The sequence below is a fragment of the Onychomys torridus genome, chromosome 12, assembly GCF_903995425.1.
Source record: "Onychomys torridus chromosome 12, mOncTor1.1, whole genome shotgun sequence".
In the NCBI taxonomy this organism is placed as follows: Eukaryota; Metazoa; Chordata; class Mammalia; order Rodentia; family Cricetidae; genus Onychomys; species Onychomys torridus.
Window position 1 is genome coordinate 73,297,495 of NC_050454.1, and position 22,908 is coordinate 73,320,402.

Genomic DNA, 22,908 nt, shown 5'->3' on the forward strand with positions numbered 1-22,908 from the left:
GTAACATATGTAATTAGAGCATTGGAGAGTTTTATCTATGATTATTGAGTGTGCATAATGTGTGAACGTTCAGATACACACATACCATGGTACACTCACAGAGGTGAGAGGACAATTTTCATCAGTAACCACTGTGGGATCTGGGAGAGTACTCAAGTCATCTGATTTCCAGAGAAAGTGCTTTTACCCAAAGAACCATCTAGCTGGCACTAAAATAATGTTTTCAACACAGCATATTTAACATTACTAACATTTCTTGTGCTGGGATAGCTCAACTAGTGGACTATTTGCTTGCTGAGACAAGGTTTGGGTTTGATCACCGCATAAATGGGAGAAACCCAAGTGTACCATGTCAACATACTTCTATGCTGATTCGACTTCAATGATAGGCTTTTGGAGTCTCTAGCTCATGTAAGTATGTACAACAAAATACATCTCGGTATGAATCTTTAATTTTCTTCATCAAAACTATTAAAGTTGGAGCTGAGGTATATTGTAAATTCAGATACACCACCAACATGGCAACAATAACATATATATATTTCCAGCACTCAGAAGCAGGGGCAAGCGGATCCTTGTGAGCTAGAGGCAAGCCTGATCTACAAAGCAAGTTTTAGGTCAGCCAGAACTGTGTAGTGAAACCATCTCAAAAAAAAAAAAAAAAAAAAAAAAAAAAAAAAATTGCCAGGCATCGGTAGCACACGCCTTTAGTCCCAGATCTCAGGAGGCAGAGCCAGGTGGATCTCTGTGAGTTTGAGGCCAGCCTTATCTACAGAGTGAGATCCAGGACAGGCACCAAAACTACACAGAGAAACCCTGTCTCCAAAAAAAAAAAAAGCAAGCAAGGAAAGAAAGAAAGAAAAAAGTTCCCCCTTTTCTTGAGACAGAGTTTCTTTGTGTAGCCCTGGCTGTCCTGGAACTCGCTCTGTAGACCTGCCTACAGAGAGACCTGCCTGTCTGCCTTCTGAGTGCTGGGATTAAAGGCATTTGTACTTTTTTTTTAACAAGTTCTCCACAAACTGAATAAAATACCAGCTTCTGAATTTAAATGAGCATTTTAGTTCCTCAAATACATTAGAACACTACTCTGTAGTCACAAGGCAACTTTGTAGCTCTCTAACAGCAAAGGTTCAGGAATCCAGCCCTGCTATCTACATTTCTGACTCCATCTTTTCTGAATCAGTATCTATTGTTTGATTCTGCTTACAAAAGTAAGCAAAGAAAAAGATCTCTTAAGCTTTTCTGTTACAGTGAAGCTGATATAAAACATATGCAGTAACAAATTAACTTCAGGAGAAAAGTTTCCTCTCAGACCGTCACCATCACATTAAAGAGAAACTACCACGTGAGTCACTCACCTGAATTTCAAGGACTCTAAATCCCACTGCCAAAAGCAAACAGTCCCATCAGCACCAGTGGAGACCATGTATCTTTGAGGTCCTTTCGCCATTGGGCTAAACTGAAAGTCAACAACACACATGAGTCCCTGTCTAGAGTCTCCTTAGTTACACTTAGCAGTTTCCAAGCTTACATCAGCTGACATGCTAACAACGGTGACATCAGCACAGGGACAAATCTAAGCGTGCACACTTACATATGATTCTGATGAATTTTCGTAACAAGCAAACGAGAACAAAAGTAACTTTAATACAGTCAAGACCCAGTTTTAGGGCACTAAAGCATGCCAAACCTGGGCCTCAGTAACTAACACTATTCAGTGTAACTAGTACATGGGCATAATGACAAATGGAAAAAACAAAATTAGACCCAAGAACAAGGCGCGGGGGAAAGGGGGGGGGGGGGTCCTGTCCTGTAGTCCAGGCTGGCCTTGAACTCACAGAGATCCGCCTGCCTCTGCCTCCTGAGTGCTGGGATTGAAGGTGTGCACCACCATCGCTTGGTGACAACTTGACTGACAACTTTATTAATTTCCTATTATAAAGCCTCAGTTTTTTAATCTCTGTGCAGTGTTTCTAGCAGTCTTAAAAATAAGTCCAATCTTGAGGTTGGGAAGGTCCTGGGTTCAATTTCCAGCACCCACAAGGCAGCGCTCACAACTGTCTCTAACTGTAGTCCTATGGGAGCTGATGCTCTCTACTGGTGTGCAGACATACATGCAGGTAAAATACTCATACATAAAATAAAATAAAATAAAATAAAATAAATAAAATAAAATAAAATAAAATAAAATAAATAAAACAAAACAAAACAACACAACACAACAAAACAAAATAAAATAAAATAAGCGGGCGTTGGTGGCGCACGCCTTTAATCCCAGTCTTTAATCCCAGCACTTGGGAGGCAGAGGCTAACGGATCTTTGTGAATTGGAGGCCAGCCTGGTCTACAGAGCGAGATCCAGGAAAGGCGCAAAGCTACACAGAGAAACCCTGTCTCAAAAAACAAAAAAATAAATAAATAAATAAATCTTTAAAATAAAACAAGTCCAGGAAACTCTGAGCATTCCATTCCTAGAGAATGCTCTGCCTCTGGTGGTAACTACACCTTTTCACATTTTTCAAAATGTAAATTACATTAAATGAAAATAGGCTATGCAGTTCTTTAAAAAGCTGATGCTAAAACCAGTCATTATTGATGAGACAAGTTTTTCAACCTTTGTGTTCTGATCTTCTATTTAATCTTCCTATAGGCAATACCATGAACAATGGCCTTTAATCTCAGCACAAGCAGACAGGACTTCAGTAAGTACATTCCAGCCAGGACTGTACCGAGTCCCTAAATACTGGTCATATTCTCAACAAACTGAACAATGCTGTCACTGAATTTTAAGAATCCTCTCAATGCACCCCTAACAGAACCCCAAGAAAACCTGCTCTGACAGCAGGCAGTACAGTCAGTCCTGAGACCTGCTCAGCAGGCTGTAAGCACATATGGCCCCACATAACTAACAGAATTGCTCCAGGCGAAGCTGGCACTACTCCATGCTCCAGCACTGCTCGAATGTGTGTTCTATCAAAGAGCACAAGTTTCCTCCACTGCCACTCCACTTCCTGTGGGTTCATCAGATCATAGGTACTATGACATCTTGCTAGTTTTAATTATTTTTTAAGCTTAAAAGACTTCTTGGGGTGGGGATTGTATTTCAGTTGGCAAAGTACTAGCCAAACATTCGGTAAGTGTAGCAGTAGACACCTGTAATGAATTCCAGCTCTTGAACCCTGGAAGTGGAGGCTGAGGATACTAAAAGTCAAGGCCACTCTCAGTAACAAATGAGGAAGGCCAAACAAAGCAATATGAGACTGTCTCAAAAATTAAAACAATAAGTAACCTTTTCAAAAAAAATAATCTAACTACAAAAACCTTTCATGAATTTCAAGATTTCTTCACATTAAAATGAACGGCTTTATAGAGAGAGGTCAGAGGTCAATTTGTAGGACTCAGTTCTTTCCTTCCCATGATCAAACTCGGCAGCAATTGCCTTTACCCACTGAGCCATCTCTCCAGTTCAAGAATAACTTTTTAAGTGTATGTCTGGGGGCTGGGGATTTAGCTCAGTAGTAGAGTGCTTGCCTACCAAGTGCAAGGCCCGGGGTTCGATCCTCTGCTCAAAAAAAAAAAAAAAGTATATGTCTCAGCAGAAGCATCAAGTCACCTTTGATCACAGAACTTTATTCCAAAGCTACATAGGAAAATAGAACCATCTCTTTACTTTGAATCAAATCCAAATCAAAGGCAACAAAACATGCCGTTAAAGCCTTACAAATCTAACAATTTAATTCAACCTAAGAAATGTGAGTTAAAAAATAATAATGATAACCAAAGGTTGGGTATAGTGGCACACACCTTTGATCCCAGCACTCATGAGGCAGAGTCAAGTAGATACCTAAGTTCCAGGACAGCCAGAGAAACTGCCTCAAAAAAACAAAAACCACCACAGAATAGCACCACTTTCAGGTTCCCACGGAGCCAATGGTGTGAAGTGATAATCAATGGGTTCTAACACAGAGGACAGCAGCACCTCTGATGGGAGAGCTGATGTTCCCATGCAACAGCAGTGTTAGAACCTTTGTTATAACCAGGAATTCTCAAGCTCTGCACAAGCATATTAAAGCATAACCCTCACACTCATGCTTAGCAATCTACGCTGGCCCTGCAGGTCAACTCATGAATACCAAAGTGCCACTGTTCTGAGGTAGAAAGCTGACTTAGGAGAAACACAAAGCAAGGTGGTACAAGCAACACAGGATGCCACCAACAGCACCCAAAGCAGACTACAAATGAGCAGCCTAAGCCCCTTCAACAACAACAACAAAAATAGGCAGAGCAAGGCGGATCTCTGTGAGTTCGAGGTCAGCCTGTTCTACAGAGCGAGATTCAGGACAGGCACCAAAACTACACAGGGGGAAAGGTAGGCAAGGAGGGTTGGGAATTAAGTCTTTCAACCTAGAGCAGTGGTCCTAAGCCTATGGGTCATGACCCACAGGGGTCCCATATGAAATATATACATCACAATTTGTAACAGTAGAAAACTACAGTTATAAGGTATCAATGAAAGTAATTATATGGTTGGGGTCACTGCAACATGAACTGTATTAGAGGGTTGCAGCATTAGGAAGGTTGAGAACCACTGATCTATGGTGGCCGACTGTAAGGTGTGCAGGCTTTGTTTTGCTTCCAATTCAAACTAAATAACAATACTCTATCTGCATGACAACTAACAATTTTAATACGAAGGTGGTTTTTAAAAGGAAATACTATTTTAGAATTACAGGCTGGAACATTTACAGAAGAACTAGTATGGGCAGGATCTGCGACACAAACAAGCTGAATTGGTCAGGAAGGGCTGGCCAGTAGCTGACAGGCCACAGGGACCCAGTACATTTTTCTATACTTCATGTATGTTGAAAACTACTTCCCACTTATTGTAGGAAGTTTTTTTACCTAATTTAATCAACTCATCGAAATCCGCAAGTTTTGGGGTTTTTTTTTTTTGTTTTGGTTTTAGTTTTTCGAGACAGGGTTTCTCTGTGTAGCTTTGCGCCTTTCCTGGATCTCGCTCTGTAGACCAGGCTGGCCTCCAACTCACAAAGATCCGCCTGCTTCTGCCTTCCAAGTGCTGGGATTAAAGGCATGCACCACCACTGCCCAGCTAAAATCCACAAGTTTTAAACAGAAAAATAACCTATTGCTGGTTTGTAACAGGCTCTCATCCAATTCAAACGTAGACTTTAATGCAGTCAATAACTCACTCTCAAAGTTCTGCATCCTGCCAGGCAGGTGGTTGGTGGCGCACACCTTTAATCCCAGCACTCAGGAGGCAGAAGCAGGCGGATCTGTGAGTTCGAGGCCAGCCTGGTCTACAGAGTGAGTTTCAGAAAAGGCCCAAAGCTACACAGAAATAAAGAAACAAAGTTCTGCATCCTTACATAGTCTTCCATCATTTGCAGAAATACATTATCACCTGAGCTAGAGATGGCTCAGCAGTCAGAGTTCTCCATGATTCACTGCTCTTACAGAAGACTAGGCTCAATGCTCATATGCACATGGCAGCTCACAAGCCACCCTCTTCTGGCACTGCACACATGTGCACACATAGTGGTGCACAGACACGGATGCAAGCCAAACACCCATACATATCAAAATCCATTTAAAAAAGAAATACAATATTCAAGTTTTTAAAGCACCACATAATCATATCATCTTACTATTTACTTAAGTCTTAGTGTCACTGGGCTAGAGGTTACCTGCAAAGATGTAATTGACCCCGTGTGTCCCTGCAGCACAGCAACTGGGGCACAGGTCCTCAAGCACCACACCCTGATGATCTTATCACAGCTTCCTGCCGCAATCAGTGTGTTCTCGTAGTTCACCGCCATGTCTGAAATTTCTGCAGAATGGCCTCTTAACGTAGACAACAAGCGGCCATTATGTGTTGACCAAATCTTTACCAAACAATCATCTGACCCCTAAGAAAAAGCAACACCCCGATACAAATGTTAGCACAGCAGCCACTAACCTGACATAGAGTGATGCCACCCACATGAACTATTATCCCTTCCCTTCCCTTCCAGCCAAGTACTGTGATTACTACTATCACCAGAACAGAGACAGCATTTTTCTTCAAAGTACAAAGTCTACATAGAATCTACGGGTCAGATTCTCCCATATACATTTTCACAAAGTTCTCTCCCAAGAATGTAAGGGTCCAACCCTAAGTTCCCACTCCCCAATACCAGCTACAGGACCAAATTAGTTCACCAAGTTACAAAGTCAATATTGGGACAGACCTAAATTCCTGGGACCAGACTACACACTAGTGAGGGAAGCACCCTCTTTTCAAAACAGCAAACCAGCATCTCAAATTTACCATCCCAAAACCATACATCTTTTCATCATTCAATACATGAGTATGTTTTCAATCTGCTTTAAGAAAAATTTTTTTCTCCTAAAGACACTGGAATAGACACTCTCTAAATTTTCAAATAATCCCTTGAACACAGAAAGGATGTTGTATAATGAATCAGTGATTGACCCACGTAAGCATGAGTCATCAATTATCTGGGATTTTGCTGGGGATGAGGGGGAATTTTTTACTGATAAATTTAAGATTAATCTCAATGTAATTTAATCCCTTAAGTCTCAAATGGGCTAGAAGAGAAACTTTTAGTTATGCACTTTCTATTATTTGAAAGCCAACAGAGGGGCTGGAGAGATGGCTCAGTGGTTAAGAGCACTGGCTGTTCTTCCAGAGGTCCTGAGTTCAATTCCCAGCAACCACATGGTAGCTCACAACCATCTGTAATGAGATCTGGCACCCTCTTCTGTATACATAATAAATAAATAAATCTTTTTTTTTTTAAAAAAAAAAAAAGGAAAGAAAAGAAAACCAACAGAGCTAGAGATAGCTCTACAGTTATTTTGAAGCAGGGTCTCATGTAAACCCAGCAAGCCTCGAACTCACCGCCACCTCCCCAGTAGTTATACAAGACCCTCAATGTTTGGAACCGGCACTCTCAAAACAGCCCAGACCCGACTGTGCTGCTCAGTCACTTCAATACTTACTGAAACTACAGAATTTAGACCCTGCACCAGATCTCCATGATCAAAATCTCTATGGCTGGGAAGTAACAGCCTCCCCGTGCTCTTTAAGATGTACTAGGACTCTCAAGATCTACTGCACTCCAGGTGGTACAAATCGAGTTTAAGATGCTGACTCACTGTGAAGATTCTATGTCCTGTTCTATCAAATGCTACACAGTACACAGCAGACAGGTGTCCGAGAATCCTCCTGTGCATCTTTATGTGCTGGTACATGGTTCCTGGGAACGCTGCGCTAAAAGTAGAACACCCTGTGAGCTGCTTTCCTCGATGTATCTCCACTAGGAAATAAAAACAACGGAAATGGTTAAGGGGAGCCAATATGTAGAAACTAAAAAAGATCCCCAAACAACTTCCAGAGTTTGAGAAATCCAAAGGACTCACACTTTGTCCTAATTTCACTGAACTATAAATAACCACTATGATTCTTTTCACTGAACTATAAATAACCACTATGATTCTTTTCACTGAACTATAAATAACCACTATGATTCTTTTCACTGAACTATAAATAACCACCATGATTCTTTTCACTGAACTATAAATAACCACCATGATTATTTTCACTGAACTATAAATAACCACTATGATTCTTTTCACTGAACTATAAATAACCACTATGACTCTTTTCACTGAACTATAAATAACCACTATGATTCTTTTCACTGAACTATAAATAACCACCATGATTCTTTTCACTGAACTATAAATAACCACCATGATTATTTTCACTGAACTATAAATAACCACTATGATTCTTTTCACTGAACTATAAATAACCACTATGATTCTTTTCACTGAACTACAAATAACCACTATGATTCTTTTCACTGAACTATAAATAACCAATATGATTCTTTTCACTGAACTATAAATAACCACTATGGCGGTTTTCAGTTCTTTTTAATTACTTCAAGCCAACAAGAGATTTGAAATTTGGTACTTATTACTAATGCGGTAACACTCTACCAGCACTTCCACGGCATTTCTAATGTCTTCATGAAATTCAAGGAACAGTTTTGGGGCCTCACAGGCCAACCGCACTCACCAAGACTTGGTGGGGAGCCATAATTCACAGGCATTTCAGGAGGTCTTCCTCTATGAAGAGCAGCAAAGGCAGAGCCCTTCCACACTGTGTGCCTGCAGTCTTTAAAACGAAGTTTAGACACACATAAAATCTTGACAGTTAACCCAAATAAAGATCTTATAGAGTACTTACGTACATTGTAATAAACTGTTTATTCAAAGTTTTACCAGCTAATATACTTTTAACAGAAAAGCCTGGGAGGTTCATTATAGCTAGTTCTGGAGACATCTCAGATACAGCAGCAGGGACACTGACAACACAGCACTTTACAGTCCACCAAGTGCTTTCCACATACATCAGCTCATGAGTCCTCACAACAACCCTGTGAGGTAGGTGTTCCCACTAATTACAAATGAGGTAACTGAGGCTCCAAGGTTCCAGGACCTTTAAAGAGATCCACTGTAAATGATTAGTAAGAGGGACTGTAATACCAAGTTAACTGTTTATTGTTCAATGAAAAATACCATACAACATTTAAAATGAGCAGTCTTATCACAACTGACCCCAGTTTTCAAAAGTAGAGAATTTTAAGAAGATATTTTGAACTTATCTGATGTATCTAAAAATCTTTGACTTGACTCACTCAGTTTAAAATTGGTCTGGCCAGTACTATTGCCTTGAACTCATCAGGAAGAATTAGTGAGTTCAAGTTAAATAGCTTCCCACATTAGGATAGAAGGCAGCTCTCCAGAGAAGAGCACATACACAGTGTGTGTGCCTGAGCCTTCTAAAGACACATACTGCCCAGGTCTAAAGGAGACACACAAGGGAAGAGCACACAGAAAAGCACAAGCCAACACAGGCTCACGCTTCGCACCTGCTGAGCTAGAACAAGCTGCTTTATAAGTGCCAACAAGGGAGAGGCATCGAACTAAACTACCTCCACTGAGTTCGGGTACCCCACACTAACAGGCAGGCCATGTTTGACAGGAACAGAAAGCATCCTCGGGCACTAGCACAAGAACACGAGCAGAAATAGGGGCCCTCACTGAGACCTCTTCTAAGTCTGCCAGTTCTCACACAAGCCTCGTCACAAGACAACACTGAGCTTGACACAGGGAGAAAGAAAATGTGCTGCCCAAGCAACTGCTGTCAAAGTACTCCCGATGAAAATCATGACAAAGATGCTGAAAAGGAGGATGGGGACAGTTTCCTGATGAGAGCCACGTGCAAGATCACAGGGCACTAAGAAACAACTAAGGCTGGCAAGCAGGCCTGGCATGAAACAAGAAGTGAGGTGCTCTTTCTCCGTCAAGCTTTGTACCAGTGGAGCATCTAAGAGGTAGCATTACATCAGCAACAGCTTGTAACAAAATAATCACAATGAAATTTAAGTCTGCTAAGATCAGAACCAACACACTTGCCCATTAGCAGTTTAGCCACATGTATACATAGAGCATGTCACACACAGGTACTTAGTCTAAGTCAGTTATACGAAGCTAACAGAAAAAATATAGCAATTCAAAACATTTTGCTAGCACATAACTAAGCCAAAAAAAAAAAAAAGTTAGTAAAAAAAAAAATAAGAGGAACCATGCAAGTTACATTTTTGGTGCATATTTTTTCAAGCTGCTATCATTTTTTTATAAATCACTTCTCCTTATAACAAAGTACTTTCAGAATCTAAATATCAAAAGTAATAATTCTAGTATTTAAAGAGTTTATTAGACACATACAATTACAGCCATTGAAGTTATGAGTGAGCTACAAAAATGGAAAAATTAAGAACTGACATTGATAAAACCTCAAACACATCTTAAATTCAAGCTTTTAGCTTAACATCTGTGTCTTTATCAATTTGAAATGCAAAAGGACCCATTAAACACATGATAAAATTCAAAGATCTACACTAATTGCAGAGAATTTATAGTCCATGGCATTAATTACATTGTTACCTTTCACAACGCTTACACAACTTCACAATTATGACATAAGCTATTAGTACAAAGCAGAACACTTCTTCAAATTAAGGTACCTTTTGCTGTACGTAGCAAAGACTGCCTTCCTGCACCAAGCAAAGAAGTGACTCTTGAAATACTGGGTGGAATTTCTTTATCCAGCATCGGGCCGATGCGCTGGCAGATTTGTAACAGGTGATCAGGAGCCACATGCTTATTGGACAAGACCTGGTTGGAGAGTTAAGCTTTAATAACAACATTGCATACAGGAGTACTCAAACATTTTTTTTTTAATTCATAACAGTCTGTTAAAATGTGAACATTAAGGGGAAGCAGAGCCAGGTGGATCCCTGTGAGTTCGAGGCCAGCCTGGTCCACAGAGTGAGATCCAGGACAGGCTCCAAAACTACAGAAAAACCCTGTCTCAAAAAACCGGAGGGGGGGGGGGGGAGGGGGGCTGGAGAGATGGCTCAGAGGTTAAGAGCACTGTTTGCTCTTCCAAAGGTCCTAAGTTCAATTCCCAGCAACCACATGGTGACTCACAACCATCTGTAATGAGATCTGGTGCCCTCTACTGGCCTACAGAGATATGTGCTGACAGAACACTGTATACATAATAAATAAATCTTTTTTAAAAAAATGTGAACATCACAGTGAAAACGATAAAATGTAGTAAGAAAAAGACACACCTTAAGCAATAAACTGTCTATAGACTCAACCTCTAATAAAAACTCCAAGATTTTTCTTTACAGAAACTGACAATTTTATTCTAAAATTCAATACAAATGACATAGAAAAGGCCAAACTATGGCAGAGATGATGACTCAGACGGTAAGAGCACCAACTGCTCTTCCAGCGGTCCTGAGTTCAATTCCCAGCAACCACATGGTGGCTCACAGCCATGTGTAATGAGGTCTGGCACCCTCTTCTATGTACATAATAAATAAGTTTAAAAAAAAAAAAAAAAAAGAAGCCAAACTAACTTTGATTTGTTGTTGTTGTTTGGTTTTTCAAGGACAGGATTTCTCTGTGTAGCTTTGTGCCTTTCCTGGAATTCACTTTGTAGACCAGGCTGGCCTCGAACTCACAGAGATCCGCCTGCCTCTGCCTCCCGAGTGCGGGGATTAAAGGCTTGTGCCACCACTGCCCAGCCCAAACTAACTTTGAAAAGGTGCAAACAATACTCAATCTCAAGACTTGTTATAGAGGTATAATCTATAAACAGGATGGTGTCAGAGAACAAACACGTCATAGGATGAACTGTGCAGAAAGAAACTGGTAATTTCTGACAAAGGGACAAATGCTGTTCAGTGCAGAAAACGTTTTCCCAATAAATGGTACTAGAACAAGGACGTACACTATTTCTCAAAAACAATCAACTTTTAATGTATACTTCTGTTGTGCTTACATGTGTGGAAATGAACATGGGCCTGCTGAGTATCTTAACACTGATCGTGTACAAATCAAAATTAAACATTTATTAGAACAAAAAATGTAAACAGTAGATATGACCATCATATATAATAAAATTGTCACTTTATAAGTCACATTTAGAGACATAAAAAGAAATTCTTTGGGCTGGAGAGATGGCTCAGCGGTTAAGAGCACTAGCACTGGTAGTTCTTCCAGAGGTCCTGAGTTCAATTCCCAGAAACGACATGGTGGCTCACAACCATCCGTAATGAGATCTAGTGCCCTCTTCTGGCCTGAAAGCATACATATAGGCAGAACACTGTATATATAGTAAATAAATAAACCTTTAAAAAAAGAAATTCTTATGATCAATCTAGGGATCAGATTTCTAAAGACACCAGAACAAACCAAAGAGAACACTGCTATTTTTCAAATGTGTTCCTCAAAAAGCACAGTTGAGGGAATTAAGAAGTGACAGAAATACTGCAAAGCCCCATCTAATGAAGAACTTGCATCTAGAACAGAGGAGAAAGGCTAAGAGTTCTCAACAGTACTCAAATCCAAACACTCACCTGTCAGAATCCAATTCTGACCTAACTAATGATTTGCACAAAGACCCTGATCCAGATGGCCAACAGGCATGAAGACGCCCAAAGAGCCAAGCTGTGCCGCAAACTCAAGCCGCCAGGAGCCACTGCGACTGTCAAGTAGACTAGCCTGGTTAGTATTAAAGACTGGCCAGATGGAGAAACTAGCCAGACACCTGTAAGCCCAGCACTCAGGAGGCAGAGGCAGTTCAATGGCAGTCTCAGCTACACAGCAAGTTCAAGACCACCTTGAGCTATATGACACCCCATCTCAAAGAGCAGAGGCAAAAACAAAAAGGGAGAAATGTCTGATGGGTATTTAAGGTCCTAGATCTTTTGAAAACAGTTCAGCCCCTCCACTCCAAAGTAACAGCATTTAAAACACATGCTCATAAGTAGGCTCATTAATTTTTTTTGTAACATGTCTGTGAAAACTGTTTTGCCTGCACGTCTGTCATGTGCACTACGCGTGTGCCTTCAGTTCAAAAGAGGGGGTCAAATTTCCCTAGAACTGGAGTTAACTAACGACTGTAGGTCAACATGTAGGTACTGGAAACCAAACCCCAGTCCTCTACAAAAGCATGATGCACTCTTAGCACTGAGTCATCTCTCCAGGTCCTACACGATTGTTATCAGCTTCTTTTCAATTAAGGTATAAACGAAATTCCAGTCACGAATAAGTAAATATGCTATACAATGCCAGTATAATATGTAACAATAAAAAGAAATTATTAAACCAAGCACAGTATCTCACACCTATAATCCCAGAACTTAGAAAGCAGAGGCAGAGGTAGGCAGGACTCAACTTCAAGGTCAACTCTGGGTCTACATATCAAGTTCCAAGCCACACGGTTAGTGTTGACTGTTTTTTGGTTTGTTTTTTTTGTTTTTTTTTTTTGAGACAGGGTTTCTCTGTGTAGCTCTGGCTGTCCTGGAACTCACTCTGTAGACCAGGCTGGCCTCGAACTCACAGAGACCCACCTGCCTCTGCCTCCTGCCTAGAGGTGACTGTTTTAAGACTGGAAAACCTCTGCACATGTGGACAGCACTGATTAGATTCATTAAAAAGTAAAGAAATGATAAAGGTGGTAAGAGGAGGTGCTGGAGAGGGGAATCTAAGGAGCTAAGACACTGTATACATGCGTTCAAGTGTCAAAGGACAAAGAAACTCAAATAACATAGGAGACACAACAGACAGGTGGTGGCGGCGGTGCACGCCTTTAATCCCAGCACTCAGGAGGCAGATCTGTGTGAGCTTGAGGCCAGCCTGGGCTACAGAGCTAGTTCCAGGACAGCCCGGGTTATTACACAGAGAACCCCTGTCTTGAAAATCTAAAAAAGAAAAAAGGTACAAAAGAGACAGCTGTGCTTAAGAAAGCGCATCAATCAGAGCACATCAGAAATGCAGGAAGGTGTGCTGGCGGTGGTGGAGCACACCTTTAATCCCAGCACTCAGGAGGCAGAGGCAGGTGCATCTCTGTGAGTTCGAGGCCAGCCTGGTCTACAGAGTGAGTTCCAGGACAGGCTCCAAAGCTACAGAGAAACCCTGTCTCGGGGGAAAAAAAAAGAATTCTTCACTGTCTTCACTGCAGTGACAACCTTTAGCTTTTATCAAAGTCAACACCTTAAATAAGAGATTAGACAGAAGTTAATTCACCTCAATAAGGATAAGCCACAGAGCAAACACAAAGAGAACTAGAGTTTAACTCATGAAGATACACACTGTTAAATAACATCAGTATATCTGAAATAAAACTAAATGTTGCCTGTCTAGGGTTTCTTTTTTATTTTTTTTTTTTAAATAACTTATTTATGGGTTGGGGATTTAGCTAAGTGGTAGAGCACTTGCCTAGCAAGTGCAAGGCCCTGGGTTCAATCCTCAGCTCCAAATAAATAAATAACTTTTTTAACTTTAAAAAAAAAAAAAAAAGATTCGTTTACTATGTATACAGTGTCTGCCTGCATGTGTCCCTGCAGGCCAGAAGAGGGCACCAGATCTCATTATAGATGGTTGTGAGCCACCATGTGGTTGCTGAGAATTGAACTCAGGACCTCTGGAAGAGCAGTCGGTACTCTTAACCTCTGAGCCATCTCTCCAGCCCCTATTTAACTTTATTTTATGTGCATTGGCATGAAAATGTCAGATCCCAAGGAACTGGAGTTACAAACTGTTGTGATTCACCATGTGGTTGCTGGGGATTGAACCAGGGTCCTCTGGAAGAACAGCCAGTGCTCTTATCAGCTGAGTCATCTGTCCAGCCCCTCATTTTTATTTTTATGACAGCTTCCCTCTGTATCCCTCCCTGGCAGGCCCAAAACTTGTTAAGCAGATCAGGCTGGCCTTGAACTTGCACCAGTCCTCTGCCTTAGCCTCCAAGGTGCTGGGATTATAGGTGTGAGCCACCACTTTCAACATCATTCTCACTGGCTATCTGTACTGGAATGCCTAGCACTTCTGGAATGATAAATCCCACTGGGCAGGGCACCAGCACTATGGACATCAACATTTTCAAACTCGGGGGAAAACTCCTCCAGAGAAACTCTGACACATATAAGTATAGATCTACAATGACCTCAACTATTGGTAAATGTTTGGCTGGAACCTCCAGCTCACTCCTGCTTGATCTCAAGATTTCCTCTCTCTCCAAACCCCACCCTCTCAGAGATCTCTGAACAAAGAAAGGGAAGGCACCAAAAAGCCCAGTTCTGCATTCTTGAAAGCCACGGAAGCTCCTCCTCTGAAATTGCCAGCAGGCCAAGTCCCAACCTAAGCATTCTAGCTTTTGACCATACTGGGGCACAAACTCAGCTTGTGGTGGACACGTCATCCCCCCACTGGCCTACAGGGTATATATGCTCCCTGGCTTTAGTCTGAGCGTATGACTTCTCCTGCTTTGATCTCTGGAGATGGAGAACTCACCCAGAGTTGCTTTGCTCAAATAAGCCTATTCTTTTACTTTTTCATTTCAGTCTGATCTGGCTTACTGAGTCAGTGAAGAAACTATTACTGGGATATAGAAAACTATTAGTTAACAATGGATTTCTGCTCTTAATCCAAATGTAAAATAGTCTGATTCCAACATAAGAATTTTATTTATGCAGAGTGATAGAAAAAGCTATAGAAAATATCTTTCAACTTCTCAACTCATCTTCCCTACCACCTGCAGATATTCCCACAAAAGACTTAAAAGATACATCTAGGGCTGGGGATTTAGCCCAGTGGTACAGTGCTTGCCTAGGAAGCACAAGGCCCTGGGTTCTATCCTCAGTTTAAAAAAAAAAAAGAAAGATACATCTAGCCAGGTGGTGGTGGTGGTGGTGGTGGTGGTGGTGGTGGTGGTGGCGGCGGCGGCAGTGGCAGTGCACACCTTTAATCCCAGTACTCAGGAAGCAGAGCCAGGTGGATCTTTGTGAGTCTGAGGCCAGCCTAGTCTACAGAGTGAGATCCAGGAAAGGCGCAAAGCTACACAGAGAAACCCTGTGTTTAGTTTTCAGAAAAATTATGGGCTGAAGTACTTGATAGGCTCCATGTGACACTATCTCAAAACACAAAAACTTAATTAAAAACACCTAACAGCCAGGCAGTGAGTGCTGTTGATCCCAGCACTTGGGAGGCAGAGACAAGTAGATCTCTTCTAGTTTGAGGCCAGCCTGGTCTACAGAGCAAGTTCTAAGACAGCCAAAGCTACATACATAGAGAAACCCTGTCTCAGGGGGAAAAAAGAAAAACCAAAAATACCTAACACAACTGGCATGGTGGCACACACCTTTAATTATAGCACTTAGCAGAGGCAGGCAGATCTCTTATTGGGAAGCCAGTCAAACTATAGTGAGACAGTCTCAACACAAACACATACATACACACACACACACACACACACACACTCACTCACTCACTCACTCACTCACACCACCCAACAACAACAAATCACAACCTGGACAGACTCTAGTAGAATATTTCAAATAAAGACTTTTCAATAGTCAGCAATAGTTGTGCAGTAGACTTGTGTAAGTCTGCATCAGAGGCTATAGGTCTGACTGGATTGCTTCCTTGGGGTGAGTGCAGTTTTGTAGCTCTGGGGATTAATCCAGAGCTTCCTACGTGAACAAACTTCATCACTGCACCAAGACTATGAAATAATGCAAGTTTTGTTTTTGAGACCGTTATGCTAAGGATGGAAGCCTGGGTTGGCCTCCACTCAAGATTCTCATGCCTCAGCTGTCTGAGCTCAGACTGCAGGCACCTGCCTCTATGCACGGACATGTGACTAAGAAGCTGGCTGGATTAAGGAGCCAGGGAAATGAAACACAGCTCCTACCTCTCTCACAGCCACTGTATTGAGGATATAAAGACAGCAAATACACATCAGGGTTTCTGTGTAGCTTTGCGCCTTTCCTGGAACTCACTTGGTAGTCCAGGCTGGCCTTGAACTCACAGAGATCCACCTGCCTCTGCCTCCCAAGTGCTGGGATTAAAGGTGTGTGCCACCACCTCCGGCTCATGTTATCTTTTTTGCTAATGATTTATTACTTGCTATTTTATATTTGTTTTACAATACAGGAATGGGGGTTAGACAAAAGTCAAGTTCACCCAATCATCTTTGAGTTCAAAATGGGCTATACAGCGACTCCTAACATCAACAGCACACCTGTACCAGAAACTGCTCCGAATGCCAGCATAATAGGTGGCATGAGTGAGGTTTTGCAGGAGGTTGGACAGATAGATGGGTCAGCAGCACAAAGTGCACTAACTGACTGCTCTTGCACAGGACCTGGATTTTGTTCCCAGCACACATAATGCTCAACTGCCCGCAACTCCAGTCCCAAAGAACCTGACACACTCTGCTGACTTCTAAAGATACCAGGTATGTTCATGCTGCTCAAACATACATTCAAGCAAACTACTTATACACATAAAATGAAAATAAATACTAATAAAAATGCTATGTTGCTTTGCAAAGGAAGCAAGAGCTCTCACGTCAGCCTTGAAGATGAGAAGCTCAAAGGCTAAGGAGACAATAACCAACAAGAGTAACCAGCACAGAGAGCTATCACTCGCCAGCTACAGTAGCAGTTAGCAAAGAACTCTATAGGAATCAAGGCGGTGGTAGCGCACACCTTTTGATCTCAGCACTCAGGAAGCAGAGGCAAGCAGATCTCTGTGAATTCAAGGGCAACCTGATCTAAGTGAAAATGTTCCTAAGATATTGTCTATGCATTGGCAAAAACAGCCCTTTGAACTGCTGTCCTCACCCTGAGTACAAAGGAACCATTTCTCGAATGACCTGTGACATAACAAACAGTGTGACTGGTGGTGGCAGCAGCCAGCTCACTGGACACATGAAGACGTTTCAAAGCCAAACCTGCACCACCAAAGACCACGTACAGTTTGTAAACTGCTGCCAGTCTGACCCACAACAAACCCATAGATCTGAGAAGCCCAGAAAATGCATGAGATGCACAAAATACTCAATGCCTCAACTGACAATGACCAACAGAAAGGACTCAACTCTCCACAACAAAGGACCTCAAATCTACAGCAGCATCTTTTGAGTTGAACACAGTGGGCTCTGAGTTTGGCCTTGTCAACTCAACTCCACGACAATCAGCTACCACTTTTCCAAGCATCTTAACTCAGCAGTCAAGAGCATTGGCTGCTCTTCTAGAGGTCCCAGGTTCAATGCCCTGTACCCACATGGTGGCTCACAATCATCCTTAACTACAGTCCCAAGGCATTCGACACCATCTTCCAAACTCTGTGGGCACCAACTACCTATAGTACAGACAAAACACCCATACACATAAAACACAGTAAGTGAAGCTAGCTGGGTACAATGGCACACACCTTTAATCCCAGCCATCGCAGGCTGAGGCAGGAAGATCTCTGAGAGTTCCAGCCTGGTCTATGCAGCAAGACTTTGTCCCAAAAATAAATGAATCTAAAAATGTTTGGTATTTTTGGTTTCTTGATGTGCACTGGTGTTTTGCCTGCATGTATGCCTGTGTGAGGGTCAGATCTAGGGAGTTAACAGTTGTGAGTTTCCATGTGGGTGCTGGGAATTGAACTCGGGTCCTCTGGAAAAATAGTCAGTGCTCTTAATTGCTGAGTCATCTCCCCAGTCACCCAAAAAAATTTTTTTAATTTTTTTTAAGATTTATTTATTTATTATTATGTATACAGTGTTCTGTTTGCATGCATCCCTGCAGGCCAGAAAAGGGAGCCAGATCTCATTGCAGACGATTATGAGCCACCATGTGGTTGCTGGGAATTGAAACTCAGGACCTCTGGAAGAACTCAGTCAATGCTCTTAACCTCTGAGCCATCTCTCCAGCCCTGTTTTTAATGTTTTAATCATAATGACTCCTTAACTAATGAAAGGCACTAAGATATGTCTGAATATATTTATGATGAATAAAATACTAACATTCACCTGTACATGCCATGAGCACGTGCACACACACAAATTGAGTATACACACACACAAAAAGTGTTTAAATGCACCCACATAAGCCAGTTATGATGGCATATGCCTTTAATCTTAGCACTGGGAAGGCAGAAGAAGGCAATCTCTGAGTTTAAGACCAGCCTGGTCTACATTGAGTTCCAGAACAACAAAGCTAAACAGTGAATGAATAAATATATGCATACATACACTTACGTATGTTCACAAATGTCCAAATTCTAAACTCTTTGGAAAAACTTTTGATCAGACTCTCAAAGCATGTGAAGTCAACTAAATCCAACAATGCCCAGGGACATCAACTACAAACTACAAAGGCCCAGCCACCAACCACACTTACAGCCTGTGAGGAAACATATCTTTGCTAGGTGAACACTTCACTGGGCCATCTGTCTTTTATACAACCAAGTTCAGTGCAGACTCAAGTGCCCAGACACAGCCACACTATGTTCATTGCAGTGCAAGGCTGACTGACAGACCGAGAACGTGTTTGGAGAGGTGGGATGGTAAAGACCCAAACCAAATTATCTTGGGCTGTCTTTGGGCCCTAAATAGCCACATATTATTTTTGCCACCTGTGTTTCACTGAAGATCTTCATGGCTGAGAGCTTTCTGGAATGTTCCAACAGACCCCACCTTTTTATTACTGTGGGTTTTGTTGTGTTTGTTTCTCTGTGTAGCCCTGGATGTCCTTAACCAGGCTGGCCTCAAACTCAAGAATTTCACCTGCCTCTGCCCCCCCCAGTACTGGGACTGAAGTCATGAAAACACTGACACCCAGCATTGTTGTTGTTGTTGTTGTTGTTTTTATTTATCAAAACTGGGTCTCTTGGCAGTCCTGGCTATCCTAAAACTAGCTTTGTAGATTGGGTTGGCCTTGAACTCAGAAATCCACCTGCCTCTGCCTCCTGAGTGCTGGGATTATAAGGGGTGTGCCACTATGCCAGTCCAGTCCCCTCCATTCTAAAAGCTAAGAGTACCATCAGATAAGAGTACATCTCAAGCTATAAATAGCATAGATTCCCCCACTTTGTTGCAATCACCTAGCTGATGTTTCCTGTTATAGAATAGTCTTTTTGTACAGTGTGAAGATGTGTTAGTCTCATTTGTTTAATAAAGAGCTAACAGTCAATAGGCAGGAAGAGGTTAGAAGGGACTTGCAGACAGGGAAAAAGAAAGCCTGGGAATGAAGAAGGGTGTAGTCCAGAGAAGACATGGAGAAAAGCAAGATGAACATACCATGATGAAAAAAGGTACCACCTCGTGGTAGAGTGTAGATAAGAAATATGGGTTAAGTTGAAAGAGCTAGTTAGTAACAAGACTAAGCTATCAGGAGAGTATTTATAAGTCTCTGGGTGGTTATTTGGGAGCTGGCTGGAGGGACAGAAACTTCAACCAACAGTTTCTACATGTATCAGAAAACTACCTTTGTTTATGACTTTACTCTGTTACTATAAAAATTTCATGCAACTGTTGCCACATTGGAAACATGGTATTTAGGGTAATTTAAATCTTTGTTCCCAGGCCATGGTTACTTCTATTTGGCTATAGGATGAAGTTTCTATTTCCTTTCAAGAAAGCTGTGTTTCTCCATCTACACCAGCCCACCTCAAGAACTGACAAAACAATCTTCTTTATATGGCCCATGGTTTAGACTCAGAATGACGAGCTGGGGGCTATATAGCTCGGTGGGAGGGCATTTGTCTAGCACAGGACCCAGAGGTTACACAGGAACAGACTTAAATACTCAACTGCAAGGTGACACCATTTGGGGCTGAAGAGATGGCTCAAAGATTAAGGGCACTTGCTCTTACAGAGGACCTGGGTTGAGTTCCTGGAAACCACACGGTGACTCACAACCATCTGTTACTCCAGTTCCAAAAAATTCTATGTCCTCTTCTGACTTCCGTGGATTAATAGGCACACATGTGACAATACATGCACAAGCAGGCAAAGCACTCATACACATGAAAATAAATTTTAATTTTTTTGTTAAATGTCACCTGAATGAGGGTCATTTCCTAGTTTTAAAATATTAGGTCAATTCAACAGGAAGACAAGAAAGGCTAGTGTGTCTTATACTTAAGAAAAAAAAAAGCTAAAGAAATTCAACAACAAAAAGACACAAATCCACAACCTACTTAATATAGAAAACAACAAAACAATAACCCATACACCAAGAAACAAATCAATGGCACTTTACCCTGGAGATGAAAACCCTAGTGATCAGGTGGGCCTGTGGACACAAAGCAATTAGTCTCTCGAAGCAGCACAGCCAAGGCCACATGACTCGGTGTTACCCCAATCTTACAGATACTGATCTCAGCATTCAGGAGGTAAAGGCAGACAGGTCTCCTAGTTCCAGGACACGCAGAGCTACATAGTGTCTCAAAACAAACAAAATAACAAATACTGTCTATCACATGAACACAGTATTTTTTTATGAGTTACTTATATTACGTGCATGTGTTCTGTCTGCATGTATGTCTGTGTGAGGATGTCAGATCCCCTGGAACTGAAGTTACAGACAATTATGATGCCATGTGAGTGCTGGGAATTGAACCTAGATCCTTTGGAAGAGCAGTATTCCCAAACACTGAGCAGACTCCAGCCCCTACATATACATCTTTTTTTTCCCTCCAGTTTTTCAAGACAAGTTTTCTCTGTGTAACAGCTCTAGCTGTCCTGGAACTCATTTTGTAGGCTAGGCTGGCATCTAACTCACAGAGGATCTGCCTGCCTCTGCCACCTGAGTGTTGGAATTAAAGGTGTGTGCCACCACGCCCAGCTACATACACATCTTAAAGCCATCTCTTTAAGGAAAATTATTAGACCTGTTATATAGAACATAAAGCTGAGGTAGAAGCCCAGCAAAGTGGCACACACTTCAAATGCAGCACTAAAGCAGCAGAAGCAGGAGGTTGGTCTGCACCTCAAATTCCAGATCAGCCAGGACTACAGAACAAGACCCTGTGCTGGAGGGAGGGAAGAAGGGGGAACAGGAAAACACAAAGAGGAAGAAAAGGAAAGGCAAAGAGAGATTGCACAGAGATTAACTAATTTGCCAAAGAACAAAAAAACCTCTCAAGAGGTCTGGAAAGACAGCTCATTAGTTAAGAGTATATGCTACTCTTGCAGAGGACCAGAGTTCGATTCCCAGTACCCATGTTAAGACAGGCTCATAACTGCCAGAAACTCCAGCTCCAGGAGATCCAATACCTCTAGCCTCTGAGGGTACCCCTGTACTCATGTGTGCTCACACACTCATGTGTATACACACGTATACACACACACACACACACACACACACACAATTAAAATAATAAAACAATCTTTAAAAATGTTTGCTTATGTGTATAGATGTTTTGCCAGCATGAACCTCTGTGCACCATGTGTCATGTGCTCTTAGAAGCCAAATGACAGCACTGGATCCCTAAGACTAGAGTCACAGAGGGCTGTGAGCCGCCATTTAGTGCTAGAAAAGGGACCCAGGTCCTAACTGAAAGAGCAGCCAGTGCTCTTAACCACTGATACCATAAATACATACATACATACATACATACATACATATATATATATATATATATATATATACATTTTTTTTTAAAGAAGCAATTACTAAACAGAAAATTTCTAATTTAAGATCTAAGAAAAATGACAATGAGACCACCATGGCAGCACACTCTTTTAATCTCAGCACTGGCAGGTCAGTCAGGACTACATAGTGGGATCAGTCTTCTAAAGGAATTTATATAAACATTCAAAATCCCAAAGATAATCCCCTAGTGATAGCACAATGTAAGGATGAACTGATTTCTCTTACTGGTTATGGAAGACACTAAGTAAAAATGTTGCTCGCCGGGCGGTGGTGGCACACCCCTTTAATCCCAGCACTCAGGAGGCAGAGCCAGGTGGATCTCTGTGAGTTCAAGGCCAGCCTGGGTTACCAAGTGAGTTCCAGGAAAGGCACAAAGCTACATGGAGAAACCCTGTCTCGAAAAAACAAAAATAAAAAATGTTGTTCAAGTACCCATGTGGTGGCTTCTTGACTCAATCCCAACCTGCAGCACAATGAGGTGGGAGAGACCTCCTAATGCTCCGCTTTGCTTCGTTCCTAGATAGTCTCTCCACATAGCCCAGGTTGGCCAATCAGTGCCTTTGCCTCAGCATACTTTTCTTTGTTTTTTTTGAGATAGCATTTCTATATGCAGCCCTGGCTGACCTGGAACTAACTAGCTCTATAAACAATGCTAGCCTCAATCTCACAAAGATCCTCCCACCTGCCTGCTGGGATCATAAGTGTATGCCACTACTGCCTGGCTTTAGTCCTTTTTTTTTTTTTTTTTTTTTTTTGGTTTTTCGAGACAGGGTTTCTCCGAGTAGCTTTGCGCCTTCCCTGGAACT

General features: G+C 41.8%; 1 protein-coding gene across 3 annotated transcripts in view; it reads right to left on the bottom strand.

Moving 5' to 3' along the window:
* Brwd1 (bromodomain and WD repeat domain containing 1) overlaps positions 1-22,908 on the bottom strand; it is a 100,328-nt gene that overhangs the window by 72,593 nt on the left and 4,827 nt on the right. For all 3 annotated transcript variants that reach the window (XM_036203662.1, XM_036203661.1, XM_036203663.1), the window contains exons 5-9: positions 10,121-10,271; positions 8,107-8,205; positions 7,179-7,339; positions 5,705-5,926; positions 1,359-1,459 (exon numbers count right to left, since the gene is read on the bottom strand). In XM_036203662.1, the coding sequence (XP_036059555.1) occupies positions 1,359-1,459; positions 5,705-5,926; positions 7,179-7,339; positions 8,107-8,205; positions 10,121-10,271 (734 nt within the window). The remainder of the gene's footprint in view (positions 1-1,358; positions 1,460-5,704; positions 5,927-7,178; positions 7,340-8,106; positions 8,206-10,120; positions 10,272-22,908) is intronic.